A 17,212-nucleotide genomic window follows, 5' to 3' on the forward strand; every position below is an offset into this window, starting at 1 on the left:
AGCGTCACTCGGGCCCAAGATATCCCACAGCCACTGCCCTTTCCAAATGTTCCAGATGCTTTGTTGCACCAGGGCTGGGTGGTAGGTGGGAGTATCTGTCCATCTATTGGCTGTATTTGCCTCACTGTTTGGGGCAGGAATGTGGCCGGGCATTGAACAACCACAGGCTCTCATGGCCCATTTGTTTTCTAGCTATTATCCATGATGAAGTGGCTCCAGTGCCCTGTCCCCAGAGTTACAGGTCTGCCCTCTGAAGTTTCCTTCTGTGTCAGTCAGCTGCCCACCAAGACACTGGTTACGCGAGGCCTCCAGAGGTGGTCTGACTTTGGGAAGGCCAGGGAGCCAAGTCTGAAGCTTATAGTCACCTGCCCAGTCGCTGCCCAGCCCTATGACCCTGGCTTGTGGCTGCTGACCGTGCTTCTGGGTAGAGGAGAGAGTGGCCCTAGTTGTCAGTGGTCAGGTGGGGCGGGTTCCTGGGGAAAGACTAAGTGTTATCATCACCGCTTTATAGCAGAGTGAGTCACAGCAACCTATGAGAATTTATAGAGTCCCATTTAGCCCTTCATGGCCACACGGGGATCTCCAGGGCAGCCAATTTTAACTGAGTCTGAGGCTCAGTTCTCAGTCAGGGGCGATTCTGCCCCCAGGGGACATTTGGCACCATCTGGAGAACGGCATCTACTGGACAGAGGCCAGGGATGCTGCTCAACATCCTACAGTACACAGGGCAGCCCCCTCCGCAAAGAATGATCCAGGGCCAAAAATGCCAGGGGTGACAGGCTGAGAAATGTGCTCTAGTTTAGGCACCTTTAGGATGTGCATTTGAAAATCTGGCCTGGGGCTCTGGACAGAGTACAGGGAGCCACAAGACCCCATAACCTGGACAGAGCTACTCATTGGTGAATTTCGGTGAGATTGTAGGGAAGGGAGAGAAGATGACAAGGACACACAGCTCCTAAGGGAAGATCTCCAATTCTGCCAAAGTGCCTGGACTGGTTTACCACCTGTAGAACCTCAGGGCCAAGAGCTGCCCCCTACTAGGAAGTCAGGAGTGGGACCAGGCAGCCCAGCTCAGCTGCCTATGTTCTTTGTCACCTATAGCAAATCAACCTCTCTGCTCTGCCCCCTGATCTCTTCAGTCTCAGGGCGTTTGTGCACGTGCTGGAATTCCTTAGTCTGGAGTACTCTTGCCACTGTCATCTAGCTAAATCCTGCCCCAAGGCCTGCTGGGAGAAATCTGGAATGTCCTGTGGCCATTTCCTGCTACTCTGTACCCTTATGCTCTGAAGGGCCATTTGTTGTTCAGGAACCATTTGTTTTTTATAGCAAGCTAATCTAACTCAGCAGCCCGGGTGTCAGCTGTGGAAGAGCAGGAATGCTGAGATGAGGCCACGGTGACACCAAGGGAGGGGGACACCTGTGGAGATCCCAGGGCAGTCCTCTTGTGCATGGGTAGGCTTCCATGCCCATTCCACAGCTGCCCCATGAAGAGAATGGTAGATGCCAGGGAGGGGCTCTCCAAAGAAGCAAAGGCTGGAAGTAGGTTCGTGATGGAAAGTCAAAGAGAGAATTGCATCCTCCCAAAAAAGAGGTGTCCGGGGGCACTTTACCCCAACCATTGGGGTTATTGCACGGCCTTTGGATACAGTGGTCCTCCTGGACTCAGGTTAGCACCAGCGATGGCTCCCTAACACAAGGAAGATGGAGTGACACACAGGGCAAACAGGCTCCTACTGCCGCTTTTCAAAGCAGAGTGGATACAATGGAGATTACTCGTTGAGTGAGAGAAGCCAGATACCAAAGGTCATGTATTCTATGACCCCCATCTATATGAAATGTCCAGAAAAGGTAAATCCATAGAGACAAAAAGCAGATTAGTTGTTGCCAAGGGCTGGGGACAGAAGAATAGTGAGTGACTGGTCATGGGTACAGGGTTTCCTTTTGAGGTTATGAAATATTCTGGGACTAGATAGAGGTGACAGTTGCACAACATAGAGAGTGTACTAAATGTCACCAAATTGTACATTATAATGGTTAAAATGGTGAATTTTATGTTATGTGAACTTTAGGACAATTAAATGCAGAGTGGACTTTACACATCTGGAATGCTCCCCATCTGGAGTGGTCCTTGTTGGGACCTGCCACATCCAACTTCCAGGTTTCTTCCTGCAGAGCTTGTGTCTTGCTGCTATCAGTAGCAAGGGAAGAGAGGGTTATAAAGCATGCAAGTTTCCATCAAATTCTGTCAGACGTGCTGTATTAGCAGACAGGAGCCTAGCTTTCCTAGACCTGATCCTGTCAGCTCTTGCCTCTTTGGTGGCCCTGAGCACCGTTTCTCAGAGCCCAGCTGGAGCCCCTGATCAAGCAGTGGGACATGAGACTAGTTTGGGGTCAGACCTAAGCCCTATCCCTAAGGAACTGACCATAGATGAAATTTCTCCAACAAGGGTGGCAAGTGTCTCCAAAATGTTTTATCCAGCCCACCTGTCTTGAGCATCACCATTTTCATCTATGGAAACCTGCTTCAGACATTCGTTATGCTCATTGATGAAACTCCTGAGGTTGAGTGATAAAATCAGCTAGAGTGGTTTGCAGTGGTCGTTCTTGAGGTATGTATCCTGGATTAAACAGTTTTAAGTTGAATGCCTTATAAAGTAACTTAACCCCAGGATCTGCAAACTGTTTCTGTAAAGGGCTACGTAATTAGTATTTCCGGATTTTAGGGCCATGCAGTCTCTGTTGCAACAACTCAGCTCTCCATCTACTCGCTCTACATTGTAGAGCAAAAGCAGCTACAGACTGTACGTGGTGAATGGGTGGGGCTGTGTGCCAATAAAACCTGATTTAGAAAACAGGCAGTAGGAAGAAACATCAGACAGACCCAAATTGACAGATAGTCTACAAAAGACTTGACCGTCCTCAAAACTATCAAGGACCCAAAAGCAAGGACATTAGGGAAAAACAGAGAACATCCAAATAAACAAAGTGTAAACTTAGTTAATAATAACATATCAATATTGGTTTATAGGTCATGACAAACGCATCATTATCCTGTTAACAACAGGAGAAACTGAATGTCGGGTATACAGGAATTCGCTGTAATATTCTTACAACTTTCCTGTAAATCTAAAAAGTTTATTTAAAAAAAAAAATCAAGCCTGATTTGGTCAACAGGTTTGCGGACCCCCAGCTTAGACAAGCTCCCACTACCTCAATGAGGTGTGTAAAGCAAATCTCAGGCAGGTAAGGACATGGCAAACTGAACTTTAACGTAACACACCTTCACCTTCTCCCACTTCGCCATTTCATTCAGCAGTGCCATCTCCAGTGGTCTTTGATCTTTCTTCGCTGTCACCATATTTTGTTGTTTCATCCTCTCAAATGTTTTCTACCACTTCCTGGGCTCTGGCCACATGGCCCCACTGATGTGTACAGGTGATAGCGTCCTGCAGCTGGGGTGGTATCCAGAGCACCAGACTGGCTGAGCCCTTGTTAGGATGCAGTGCAGTCCCTTGCAAGGAAGTGGACTTACACCTCTGAGCTCAGTTTCCCTACCTGTCTAATGGGCAGACAGACCCTTGCTTCTCAGGGCTGTGAGGATGCAAAGCCAAGAGGCAAGCTCTCAGCAATGGTTTCTTCTCCTGTGCCTGTTTCTGCATCATCATGGAGACCTGGTTTCTGCTCCCTCAACCCTTCACCTTACTGTGCTTGGCAGATCAAGGCCATTGAGTGACAGACAAGGATTGGACCCACCTGAGGTCAGGGTGCAGGTGGGAAGCAGCTGATCTTGGTATGAAGCCCTGGAGTATGAAAGTTTCCTGTCTCTCAGGGCTAAGCATTAGGAAAGCAGTCTGATTAAACTAAGTATACAGAGGATAAAGCTCTGCTCTGTCCAGTCCTTGACTATCTTGACCCCTACTTCAGATGCTCAGGAAAGAGGGAGTGGTATAAGTAGACATCCTTGTGCTTTATTTCTCCCCAAAGAGACTTCACACCCATAATACACCTTAGAGCAGTCAGTTCTTACCCTTCCAGGAATCTGAAGAACCCCCTCCATCTCTGGTTTAAGAATTTAGTTTTCTTAGCATTTCCAGAAATTCTACAAGTCTGGGAGGGGACCCAAGACTGTATCTTTAGCAGGCCCCTATAGCCTCCACTTGGATTCTCAACCTTTTCTCTCTCTCACCCCAACCACCAGAGCCACACGGTAGTGTTGACTCACGGGGAGAAGGGACAAGGAGCCCCAGGATGACAGATTTGCCAACCCCCTCCCCAAGGGTGCAGAGAGACTGTATGTAGCATCTGTAGGGAGGGTAGAGGGGATGCTCTGGAGACCACAGGCTCTCCTGCAGCCCATCCCAGGGAGCTTCCCTTTCCTCATGAGTGCAGATGCTTGGTTTTGCTGCACATAATGTACCAGAAGGCCTTGCTCTTCTTCTTACCAGCACCAGAGTCCGTGCAGCGTGGGAATTATGTAGGGAAGCAAATGTCATCCTAAGAGAAAAGTCCCATAATGAGCCACCCACTTACAGAATGAGCCCTTCACTCACACTCCCCTCTTGGCTCAGCCTAAACACAGCTCATTCCTGTCCATCCACCAGAACCAGTGGGTCCTCTCTCCTGAATGCAAATCAGTTGCAAAGTGAGGCTGAAAGTCTTGCAAAGGGTGCAGGATTTTAAGAAGTCATCAAAAATGGCCTGGAGCCCGGCTAGGCATGGCTCAGTGGTTGAGCGTCGACCTAGGATCCAGGCGATCAGGGTTCAATTCCCAGTCAGCGCACATGCCCAGGTTGCGGGCTCGATCCCTAGTCAGGGGCGTGCAGGAGGCAGCCAATCAATGACTCTCTATCATTGATGTTTCTGTCTCCCTCCCTCTCCCTTCCTCTCTCTGAAATCAATAAAGATATATATATATATATATATATATATATATTTTTTTTTTTTTTTTTTTTTTTTTTTTTTTTTAAATGGCCTGGAGAATTGCTCCAGCCTCCAGTCACTCAGCCACACTCACAGGTAGCAGAGAAGACAGAGAGCTGATGATGGAGGGAATGAGTCGATGTTTAAATGGGCTCAATCCACCTATTAAAAGGAGAGGATATTCACCTTGGCTCACAAAGCAAAGTTCAACTACATGCCTTATTAACAAGACACATCTAAACCAAAGTGGTTCCAGAAGCTAAAAATAAAGGGATAGGCAGGGGTGGAAGAGGCAGGTAGAAAAAAGGAGCAGAGCTGTAATTTTGACATGGAGAAAGTAGAAATTGGGCCTCTGAACTTCACATGCAACAAGATTCATCACAGTGCCAAAAACCTCAGTTTATACTCCAGGTATAATAGTTGTCAATATGTATCCATCAAACAACATAGCCACTGCCTTTACAAAGTGGAAATTGTAGAAGATACCAGGAGAAACAGATACAAACGTACAGGGTGGTACAAAAGTAGGTTTACAGTTGTTCATATGGAAAATAATAATAATAAGTAAATAATAATACAGGAATAAACTGTGTTTCACGTACTCATGATTGTAAACCTACTTTTGCCCCACCCTGTATAGTGCAAGGCTGGTTGAGTGGACAGCAAAAGGCAAGGATGTAAGATAGCCAGACCACGTGCTTAAGATTATGTGGCCATATTGCAAACCCTCCACTTTGATATGAGAATAAATCTTAAGTATTCATGGCATATTCACAAAATTCATTCCTTATAAGGTCACAGAGAAAGTATCTAGAACTTCCAAAAGTAGAAATATTACAAGCGGCATTCTTAACAATGTGATAAAACTAGAAATTAATTTTTTAAAGGCCATTCCACATGGAAATTCTTTTAAAAGTAAAAGTAAACTTCTGTTAAGTAATTCTTGGATGAAAGGGGATCTACAAACCAAAATTATAGATTTTCTAAAAGTCAGTGACAAAAACAATATTATTGGAATCTACAGGATATATTTAAAACAGTAAGTATATTTATTTTGCAACTCAAAAACCTGAGAAAAAGAACCCAGCAAACCCCAAAGAGAATGATTTGGGTGTCAAATGGATGAGCCCTCAAGGACCTTGATGCCTTCCTCACACTGTTGATGCAATAAGAAGGAGGCAGGACGGCCCCGCCCCACCCCCCAAAGCTTGATCGGTTTTTTATTTCTTCTGTCATCTAGCACATGGTTTCATCATAACCTAAACCAAAACTTTGGGAAATATGAAATGCAATAACTTGTTTCTACTTGGTTTCTTTTTTCTTTTCTCTTTTTTTTTTTTTTAAGATTCCCCTGCCCCACCTCACCCCAACCCCCACTCCTGTCACAGTTTGTCTTGAAACTTTGGCCCTTGGTGAATATCCTTGCCCCAGGAGTCCTTTCTGTATTTTCAGCATTTCTATCTATGTGTCTCATAGTCGGTACCATTCTGGATTCTGACAGAGCCTGTAATGAACTGGGGGCAACTAGGTGGGTGAGCATCATGTCCCATCATCTCTTGACTCTCTGTACATGCCTTCAGCCCATCCGTCTGTCCATCCATTCATCTGTCCAGCCAGCCAGCACTGGATGTCAAGAGGGTGCTGAGTGCTCCAAGCCCCATGGCCAACCGGAAGAGAACAGAACCAAGCCAGAGGCTGGGTGTCAGCCAGGTCCTGGAGAGCCTCCATTCTATCATCTATGAGTTGGGGAGCCATGGGGTTGGGGGAGACTCCTCCACTTCCTGCCCTGCTTCCTTTTCCTCACCGGGCATCTTCCCTTCCTGGAACAGGCCGCCCCCTCCTAAACCCAATGCTCCCTCCACACCAGCCCTATGGAAAGCAAATCAGCTGTGCGTCTCACTTCCCCACCTCCTGCCCCCTCCAATTCCCAGGGATCAGGCTTCTCTGTCTGTCTCTGGTGTCTTCTCAGTGTTCCAGCTGTGCTCGGGGAGGCCAGTCAGCCTGTGTGACACTCACGCCCTCTCATCCTCACCCATCATGTGTCTGAGTATCGGCGTCTTCTCCCAGCACTGCCGTAGTCCCCACAGGGAGAAGGGGGTGTAATTTTTCTGTAAACAGCCCGTTTGAGGGTCAGTATTTTCAGCTCTGCCGGAAGTCTCTGACACAATAACGACTCAGCTGTGCTTTTTAGTCATAAGCAGACGCAGACCATGTGTAAGCAGATGTGGCTGTATGCCAACAAAACCTTATTCGTGGATACTGAAAGCTGAATTTCATATCATTTACACATGTCATAAAATATTCTTCTTTTGATTTTTTTCCAAGCATTTAAAAATAAATGTTAAAACCACTCTTAGCTCACAGGAGAAACAGAAACAAGTAGCTGGCCGTCACTTGTCAACCCCCGTAGAAGTCCATGTCCAAGCCTGCCTCACCCCCACACCTGGAGGGTGTCCTCCACGCGGCCATGTCTGTTTGTGTACAGATCATCTGTGGCTGCTTCACCCTACAACAGCAGAGTTGAGCTGTTGCAACAGAGCCCAAATATTTATTATCTGGCCCTTCACAGAACAAGTTTGCAGGCCCCTGATTCAGTCATTTCATCGTCAGCCCTGGGAGGCAGGGGTTTTCTCCCTAATGTTACAGGAGAGGAATCTGAAACCAGTTAGTCCCAATTAACACAGCTGACAGTAGCCTTATACCTCCAGCCCTCCCACGAAGGCCAGGGGATATTTCTCGACATTTCCACGCAGGAAAACCCCAGCCCTGACTTGATGTCCCAGGGCTGTTTGCTTAGCAGACCAGGTAGAACAGGTCCTCCAGCGTCCTTGGATCACGGGCCACCTGGGCGGGGACACTGCCCACACAGCCCCTTGCTCCATGCAGGCCTGGCACAGCTGTAGGACACCTCTCAGGCCACCTCTTTCAGGGTCTGACTACTGTCCATGTCCCCAGATGGGCACCACCTGTCAGTGGGCTTGGGCCAAGTGCTTTTATGTAGAAAGGTACCCAGGAACATGGAGAACACTTGGGAGAAAAATTATTTGGGTTCCAAGCAATGGGGCCACTATGCCAGCAGCAGCTTCCAATTGCTGTTGGGTGTCTTGTTCTCCCCACCTGGCTGGAACGGGTGGCCAGGAAGCAGGGGATGATCTCACTCTGACAACCCCATCTTTATGCTCCATTGTGCCCTAATATTTGCCAGTGTTCTTTTATCAATCTCAGCCTCTCCCGCGCAACACCAGTCATTCCTCCAACTAGGTGCCTGACCAGACATAAGAGATCTTGAAGTTCTCTGTGGCTCATGGGCTGAGGGGGAAACCGAGGCTTCACCCAATGGTGGCATTGCAGAGGTAGCGGTAGCATCAAGGCCACAGGAGGTGGCAGCCGAACAGGTGGGTTAAGGGGCTCCCAATCTTGGCCAAAGTGAACCTGCAGGGCTGTCAGAGCCTCTCAGGGAAGGTGGAGTCTCTGAGGCCAGAATGGTGCCAGGCACACAGCAGCTGGTCAATAAATTATCAAGTGAATGAATGAATGAGATTGCATGTGAACCATAAACACTTGGGAAATGAGGTCCCTGTGGCTATAAGATCAGGAAAACAGAGAAGGCCAACCCCACAACCCAGACCAAACCACAAGAACAACCTGCAAGTTTCCAACGAGAAAGGATAGATGTAGGTGAATCTGGAGGCGATGATGTTATTCCAGGTCTGGCCATCTCAGCCTGGCTGGAAGGACGCCCACCTTGCATGGCAAGGCTGGGGAACTTCTCTCCAGGGGATCCTGACCCAGGGCTCACCTGTTGACATGGGAGATGGGCGAGTGCGATTGTGTTTTTAGCTCATTCTACAGGGCTTTGGGTTCTGAAAGCACAACGTTATTTGCCTAATACTATCTGTTTCAAGGCTTGTTCAGTTTTTGTGTTGGATGCTCCAGGGGCCAGGTGTGAACTCAGAGGGATCAGGCCAGGGTGGTAGGCACCCCTAAAAGTCCTGGGCCAGTTTGCCTGACTCCAGGCACTGAGAATGGGTCTGAAGAAGGAGCCCAGGCTTCAGGGACTGAGAGCCTGACAAGCAGGGTGTGGGCTGGGGTAGGGGTGCTGGGTTCAAGCCCAGGGCCACATCAACAACCTGCTCTCAGACTTCATGGAGGTTGGCTGACTTTTGCCATCAATTTCCTCATCTGAAATAGGAATGGCACATCTGTCTGTTTCTTAGAGCAGTGCAAGCAATGGGAAGAGTGGGAAGCCACAGTGATCCTGGTGTGGGGTTGGTACATGCCATAGTCATTGTATAATGTTATCACCATTCTTTTTTTTCTTTTTTTTTTAAATTAAATTTGTTGGGACAGCATTGGTTAATAATAGTATACAGGTTTCAGGTATACAATTCTACAATACATTATCTGTATATCATTACTATTCTTCCTAAAATATTTACCGTACATCCTGAGAGAAGAGCCATCCTGTTTACATAAAATATGCACCTTCTAAAAATTCTGGCTAGGTAGGATGCTCAACCCTGGATGTCTTCAATTTTAAAAGCTTTTTTGACTCAAGAAGCACCTCAGCCTGGCCAGGCTTGGCTCAGCAGTTGAGCACTGACCTAGGATCCAGGCGATCAGGGTTTGATTCCTGGTCAGGGCACATGCCCGGGTTGCAGGATCAATCCCCAGTCGGGGGCGTGCAGGAGGCAGCCAATCAGTGACTCTTTCATCATTGATGTTTCCATCTCTCTCCCTCTCCTTTCCTCTCTCTGAAATCAATAAAGATATATTTTAAAAAAAACAAACCTCAAAGACAAGGACAGTTGGAGGACGGCCATACATCCCCTTCCCCTTTCTCAGCATCTTTGACAGGGTGGGGACTACCTATTGGGCACACAGTGCCCCCCTGGGACCCCATCAGAGGAAGGTGGGTGGACCTTCTTTAGTTTTACCTAGAAACCATGACTGGGGGCAGGGTTGATTTATAGGGTTATCATTATGTTTTTTCTTCTTTTGGGTAAACTTTTAGCGTAGTTCCATATATTTTTTCCAAAGTGTACACTTATATTAGAAATGTGTATTTTATGTTATAAAGGGGTAAAATGTGTTTCCGAGGAAGTAGAGACCTTTCCCACAAAACCCAGTGCTATGGGTTTTCTGGCCTGGTGGGCAGATGGCATAAACATGTGGCCTCCTCAGACCCAAGGCCAGATTACATCGCATCATTGCTGGCACCCAGTTCCCGCTTCCTCTCTCCTGTCACCCCCAGGCTCACATGATCCACCAGGCACACCAGCCGCTCTTGTGCATGGAGGCCATGCAAGTGCTCCTGGCCAGCCCCAGGAGCAGCTACACAATAGCTCCCCTCCAAGAGAGCACGTTTCCTCCTCCTCCAATGTATAATAGCACCAACCGGATATTTTTAGATTGGCTTTGAAAAGTTGCAGTGTGCTGAGACCACATACCAGACGTGTGAGGTCACTGGGCCCTGCACTGGTAATCGCAGAACCAGAGAGCAAGTAGGCCCTACATCCCCAAGACATTCCTTCTTGTCCCCAAGATGCCAGGCCTGACTGTTTCCTTAGAAATCACCACGATGGCCCTGGCGGGTTTGGCTCAGTTGTTAGAGCATCTGCCCACGGACTGAAGGGTCTCAGGTTCGATTCCCCTTTGGGGAGCATGTGGGAGGCAACCCGTCAATGTGTCTCTCACGCCGATGTTTCTCTCTTCTCTCCCCCTACTCTCTCTAAAATAATCAGTGGAAAAAATATCCTTGGGTGAGGGTTTTTAAAAAAGAAATTACCACGAAGAAAGAAATTACACTTGTCCTGAGTTCAAAAAGGACCACTGGTTCTTCAGGGTGTGAATGTGCATTTCTGGGTTGCCTCTGTGGCAGGCCCTGGACCTGGGTGCTGCTCGGATCCCAGCATAGAGAGAGGCCCGTTGCTCCAAGAAGGAGCCCACACAGGGCTGGGCATCGTTTCACCATCTGCTTGTAGTTAGGACAGGCAGGACTTTGCAGGCTCACCCACAGGAGTTCATTTTAGCACAGAGCAGGCCTATTCTCAGCTCAGATGCCACCCTGCAGGCTCTGGTAAGCATGGAATGGAAGTAGCTGGATCTGCTGTCTGCATTTCCACGACCAGTGCCTTGAGAACCGAGGGCTTTGCCCCAAACAACAAACTGTTTTCTTCCCCAGAGGAGCTCTCAGCACCTGCAGTGTATGTGGGGCCCTCATAACTGGAGGAAGAGTCCAGCGAGGCTCAGACCGCCTGGCCCTGCAAATCCCTTGTACCTGCATCAGTATATAGCAGTGCTGCTCATCCTAAGTGATTCAGCCATCTCTGGGGACATTTTTGGTTGTCCCACATGCACCGATATCTGGCAGGTAGAGACCAGGGACACTGCTCAACATCCTACAGTGCCCAAGATGGCCCTAAGTGTCAGCAGTGCCCAGCTGGGAGCCCTGCACTGGGTTCCAGACATTCAAGAGAGAAGCGCAGGCTGGTGCACAGCTCCTGACGAAGAGCTTGATCACATGTGTGAGGACCTGGTGACAAGCCCCAGGGTTTTATCAGTCCCACCAAAGGCTTTTTCAAAACCCAGCAAGTGATGAGTCCTGAGAAACCATTTGTGAAGAAGAGGGTTGGGCTCTGTGGCTGCTGTCTGACTCAGGAAAGCACTTTCTCAGGTTGGGTTCACTTCTGCAAGGCCACCTGGAGCCCCCCAAAGCACCTAGCTGATGCCCCCACCCTGAGCGCCCCCCTTCATAGTATGAGGCCAGGTCGCCTTTCCAGGGCTCTCTTTCATTGTCACTCTCCTACCTGATGACTTGGCTGTTGCTCAGGTTTTACAGGGAGGTCTGTTCCCTGGGTCTGGAGCCCCTGGAGCAATGGGGTAGGAAATCACTGGTCCCATGACCCAATCAGTCAGGAGCATGATTGGCACATGGAGCCACGCTGGGCTCCTGTCCTGCTCTCAAGCTGTGCTGAATGGAGCCATTCTCCAAGGATATATCCTGGGCCTTCCCACAGAAGCTTTTTTATGGGGTTTCTGCCTTCAGGCTGCCCCATCAGGAGCTCTGATCAATGATCCACCTGAATCCATCCCCTGCAGAATGAAGCCTTCAAGAAAATCCAGCTTCCTCTCCGTGTCAGCACATCTCCCTATTCCTGACTTTCCTGTGAGCCTGGCTTTCCTGCAAGTGGCTGCCTCTCTCCATCCTGCCCTTGACCACCCTGCCCCACCAACAGATCTTGACAGTGGCCTTGCCACCTTCTCCCCACTGCCCCTGCCCATAGTCAGCCTAACACCCTTCTCACTGCCACCAAGCTTTCCTTTCCTCATTTGACTCTGAGGCATTCCCCGCCCCACTCCCCGTCACTCCTTCCCCAGCCCCACCACTCCCACCTCTGCCAGCCTTCCTCTCCCTGAAACAGGGAACCTTCCCTACCCTGTGTTCCCTCAAGGCTGCATCCTACCCTCTCCCTGTCTGTTCACCCCTCGGAGGCAGTGGGTTCTGTGTGGGAAGGGGGCACTGGGTATCCCCATCTGTAATATGGGTGGTGGTCCCATGGCAGTCCCTAAGGGGCCCCTACCAGATTGCAGGCTCTGTGCACTATGCATACTTTTCTCTTCATATTGGGAATGCGGCCCTGATTCATGCTACAACATGGGTGAACCCTGAAAACATGCTGAGTGAAAGTAGCCAGACATAAAAGACCATGTAGTGTATGCCCCCATTTATGTGAAATGTCCAGAAGGGCAAATCCATAGAGACAGCAGATTAGTAGTTGCAAGGGGTGGAGGGAGGAGGAATGGGGACAGGGTCTCCTTTTGGAGTGATGGAAACGTTCTGGAACTAGGTAGAGGTAGTAGTTGTACAACATTCTGCTTGTACTAAATGCCACTGAATTCTTTAGTTTTATGTTATTAAAACTAAACAATTAAAATAATAATAATTTGCTGTGAACTGCTTCTCATCCCACAGAATTGCAGGATCTCTCCAGGGTGGGACCTGTCCTCACATCTCCTTCACATCTAGCCTGGTGCCCTCCTGGAGCCCAGAGCTCATGTCATCCCAGCGCCTGGCAAATTTCTTCTGGAAGGAGCCAAGTAGTAAATATTTTTGGCTTTGCAGGCCAGATGGTCTCTATCTCAGCCACTCTGCCTTCGCAGCTCAGAAGCAGCCGTGGACAATCCATTAATGAACAGGCTTGACTGTGTGCCAGGAAAACCTCATTTATGGACACTGAGACGTGAATAGAATTTTCACATGTCAGGAAATACTACTCTTCTTTGGGGTTTTTTAAAGCCACTTATAAATGTAAAAAACACTCTTGGCTTATAGGCAGTAAAAAATGCAGCAGAGTGGATTTGGCCCGCGGGCCAGAGTATGCTGTGTGAACAGTTATGTCTGGGAAAGAATAATAATGATTGGCATTTTAATGTCTGACTCTTAAAACTTGAGCCCCTCCCACAACCCAAACTGAGAATGAGTTGAGTACATTGGAGCATGCCTGGACTACAACCTTTGTGTTCTCCAATTGTCACCTGGGTGCAGAGCAACTTCCAGCCCGCAGGTGTCCAAGATGCCCAGAGGGAACTCTGAGGCTCCAGGCTGAGGCCTGTAGAAATTTCTTCCTCACCATCTGAAAACTTGTTTTTGTTTTCCTTGCAGGCTTTTGGGAACGCCAAAACGGCCCACAACAACAATTCCAGCCGATTTGGAAAATTCATCCAGGTCAACTACCTAGAGAGTGGCATTGTGAGAGGGTGAGTTGGCAGCCTCCTGCACTGTGTACTGCAGCCTTAGTCTGGGATCCTGGGCATCCCTGCAGTGGGAAGCCATCCCAAGAGTGACATTTGTGAATCATACAAGGAAGCCAATAGGATTTTAAGTTCTTGATGTGAAGATCTGAGCAATGGGTCAAAGTGGGAAATGTAGGTGGGGGAAAGTGTAGGTCAGTGACCTGCTGTCCCCAAGGCATTGAATGTGTGTTTTCTTGGATTCTGGGTTGGCTCTGCAGGCCTCGGGCTAGACACCAGAGTCTTCGCTCCCACTGGGCACTGCTTCCCCCATCCTCTCCCCACGCTCTCCTTCACGCTGTCTCCATTTAGTGTCCTGTGGTTGCTGTAACAAAGCACCACAAACCCAGTGGCTTAAACCAACAGGAATTTCTTCTCTCAAGGTTCTGGAGACCAGATGTCTGAAATCAAGGTGTCGACAGGGCCACGCCTCCTCTGTAGGCTCTAGGAGAGGCTGCTTTCTGCCTCTTCCTGCTTCTGGTGTCCCCAGGCATCCTTGGCTTGTGCCTGCATCACTCCAATCTCTGCCTCCATCTTCACACAGCCTTCCCCTCTGTCTCCCTGCGTCTCCTCTTCTATCTTTTAGGACATTTGTCATTGGATTCAGTACCTACGGAGATAATCCTGGATAAGCTTATTTTGAGATCCTTCACTTGATTACATTTATGAAGACATTTTCCAAATAAGATTCTAGTCACGGGTTCCAAGTGTACACACGTATCTTCTGGGGGCCACCATTTGACCCAATATACCAGCAGGGGTTGGCCGTCAACCAAATAGTCCAGCCATTACAGGCACCAATCAAGATCAGGCCAGTGGCCCTGAGTAGTCAGATCTCATAGAGTAGCTTTTGAGAGTCATATCTGTGGTCTTGAATTCAGGAAAGGAAGTCCCTCTTGGCCCACGACTGTGGCCTGCCCACACTCTGAGGAGGGAGGTATACTTCCCTTCTAGGGAGCAGCTACAGCCAGCTCTCAGGAATCGGTCCCAGACCCTGTTCTGCTTTTAGACAGGTGACACTTCTTGGTGCCATTTCCTGCCGAGGCCAAGGGTCAAGGGCAGTCTAAGCCTTCTCCCAGTTCCCCAATTTGTAAGACCTAGTCTTCCCGTGGGTTGAAGGGCTCAGTGCCAGGGGATCCTTGGTCCCCTATTAGCCCCCGTGGGAGCCTGGGTCTCCAAGATGATCAGAAAAAGAAAGAGGCTGTTGTCAGTGAAATGACAGCTCTGTGCTGGGGAGGAGTTGCCATTCTCCCTCATATGCTGACACAGCCCAAGAAATCGGCCACAGGTTGAAATTCCAACAGTAGTCTGATTCTAGAACTAGAGCAGCCTCCCTTACCAGAAAAACAAACTACTGCTAACTAAAACAGTTACTAATCAGTGGCAAGAATAGAAGAAAACATAGGTTTGAAAGAAGAGAGCATACAGGCCAAGCCCTTAGAAACCCACTTGTGCATGGTGTATGCATGTGTCCTGTACAAGGCTGCAGACAGACGACCGCCATCCTGGAGAGACGGGCAAGCTGCATCCAGCAAGACATGAACAAGGGGCCCAGTCCTGCCACCCATTGAGTACCAGCTGCCTCTCCTGTAAAATAGGATGGGCTCAGATGAAGCTGGCCGGCACACCCGCCCAGCTCCCATGGTAATAGTGGATCCCATAGGAGGCAGGCAACTCCGACCCCAGTTGGTATGGAGGCAGCAGGGCCCATGCCAGGCTCAGTTCCCTACTGGGCCACCTCCCTCCTGTGGAGTCCCCAGCAGCATGTGGCCTCTCCAGTTTTAGTACCTCATTCATTAACAGGATCCATAGTGCCCACCTCGAAGGGATGGGAGGATTCAGGGTGTCAAATCCTATGAAACAGTGCCTGGAACGTTTGCCGTCACTGCTCTTAGTGTTGATAGTGTGGTATAGAGGTGCCCGGTCCCTGCCACAACATCCACATAGCCTCATGGACCCATCCATCAGATATCCATCAACTGGTGAATGGATGAACAAAATGTGGTGTGCCCACATATGTAAAATATTATTCAGCCATAAATAGGAATGCTACAGTGTGGTCAACCTCAGAATCATTGGGCTGAGTGAAAGTGGGGACACAGTATACATACTGAATGATTCTATTTCTTTAAAATTCTAGAAAATCCAAATGAATCTAAAGTGGGGGATCAGTGGCTGCTTGAGGGTGGGGAGTGGGGAGAAATATACAGGTACCAAGGAAATTTTTCCAGGTGGTGGATGTGTTCACTATCTTGATCATGGTGGTGGGTTTCATGGGTGTTTGCATCTGTCACAACTCATCAGATCTCACACTTTATTATGCATCAGTTACTATTAATAAAGCTGTTTAAAAAATTATATGGGTGCTGGCTAGGTGGCTGAGTTGGTTGGAGCATCATCCCATGCACCAGTAGGTTATGGATTCGATTCTTGGTCAGGGCACATACCTAGATTGCAGGCACATAGGGGAGGCCCCGATCGATGTTTCTCTCTTACTGATGTCTCTTTCTCACTCTCCTCTCCTCTCTAAAAAAAAAAAAATCAATAAAAACATATCCTCGGGTGAAGATTAAAAATAAATAGCCCAGCCGGTGTGGCTCAGTGGATGAGCATCAACCCATGAACCAGGAGGTTACAATTAGATTCCTGGTCAGGGCACATGCCCAGGTTTTGGGCTCAATCCCCAGTAGGGGGCGTGCAGGAGGCAGCACATCGATGACTCATTGATGTTTCTATTTCTCTCCCTCTCCCATCCTCTCTCTGAAATGAATAATTTTAAAAAAGAAACAAACATATTAAAAATAAATAAAGATAAGGATTATGAGAGGACCTAGTCAAAACTTATTGCACACTTTATGTACCGGTTATTCAATAAAGCTATTGAATATGTTCATGAATAATTAACATATTCAATTAACATAATTGAATATGTTAATATGTTAAAAGAAAAATGAATTTATTCTATTTAGATTATCAATTGGAGAAACATTTCATTGCTGGGGAGATGGTGGGAGCAGGGGAAACCTTCGTATAACATTCAAGATCACATGCAATCACTCTAGTTCCTGCCTCCTTGGAGGCGGGTCCCACAGGATACCACCAGGCTTCTGTGCATCTGGTCTGGGGGACAGAAGTGGCCAGCCCAAGTTCCTTATTTTTATAGATGGTAGTGATAGGTTAAGGCAACATTTAGGGTTATTGTATTTGCAACATTTAGGTTGATTGTATTTACAACATTTAGGGTGGTGTTTGTGACATTTAGGATGATTTACAACATTCTGGGTGATTATATTTACATGCCTGTATATATTTTGTACTTAAGGAACTTAATGCGCAGCTGGCTTTATCATGGGTAACAAATTATTCTAGTTCTTTAAGGAAACTATTAAAATGGAATGTTTTACTCTTTTTCCTTTAATGACAGAGCTGTCGTTGAAAAATACCTGCTTGAAAAGTCTCGCCTGGTCTCTCAGGAGAAGGATGAGAGGTAGGAAGAAAT

At 48.1% G+C, this 17,212-nt stretch overlaps 1 protein-coding gene across 13 annotated transcripts in view; it reads left to right on the forward strand.

Moving 5' to 3' along the window:
• The window catches only part of MYO9B (myosin IXB), a 78,298-nt gene that overhangs the window by 25,240 nt on the left and 35,846 nt on the right, over nucleotides 1-17,212 (forward strand). For all 13 annotated transcript variants that reach the window (XM_081137035.1, XM_081137040.1, XM_081137036.1 and 10 more), the window contains exons 3-4: nucleotides 13,586-13,680; nucleotides 17,138-17,200. In XM_081137035.1, coding sequence (XP_080993161.1) covers nucleotides 13,586-13,680; nucleotides 17,138-17,200 — 158 coding nt within the window. The remainder of the gene's footprint in view (nucleotides 1-13,585; nucleotides 13,681-17,137; nucleotides 17,201-17,212) is intronic.

The sequence above is a fragment of the Miniopterus schreibersii genome (genome assembly GCF_964146895.1).
Source record: "Miniopterus schreibersii genome assembly, chromosome: 4".
In the NCBI taxonomy this organism is placed as follows: Eukaryota; Metazoa; Chordata; class Mammalia; order Chiroptera; family Miniopteridae; genus Miniopterus; species Miniopterus schreibersii.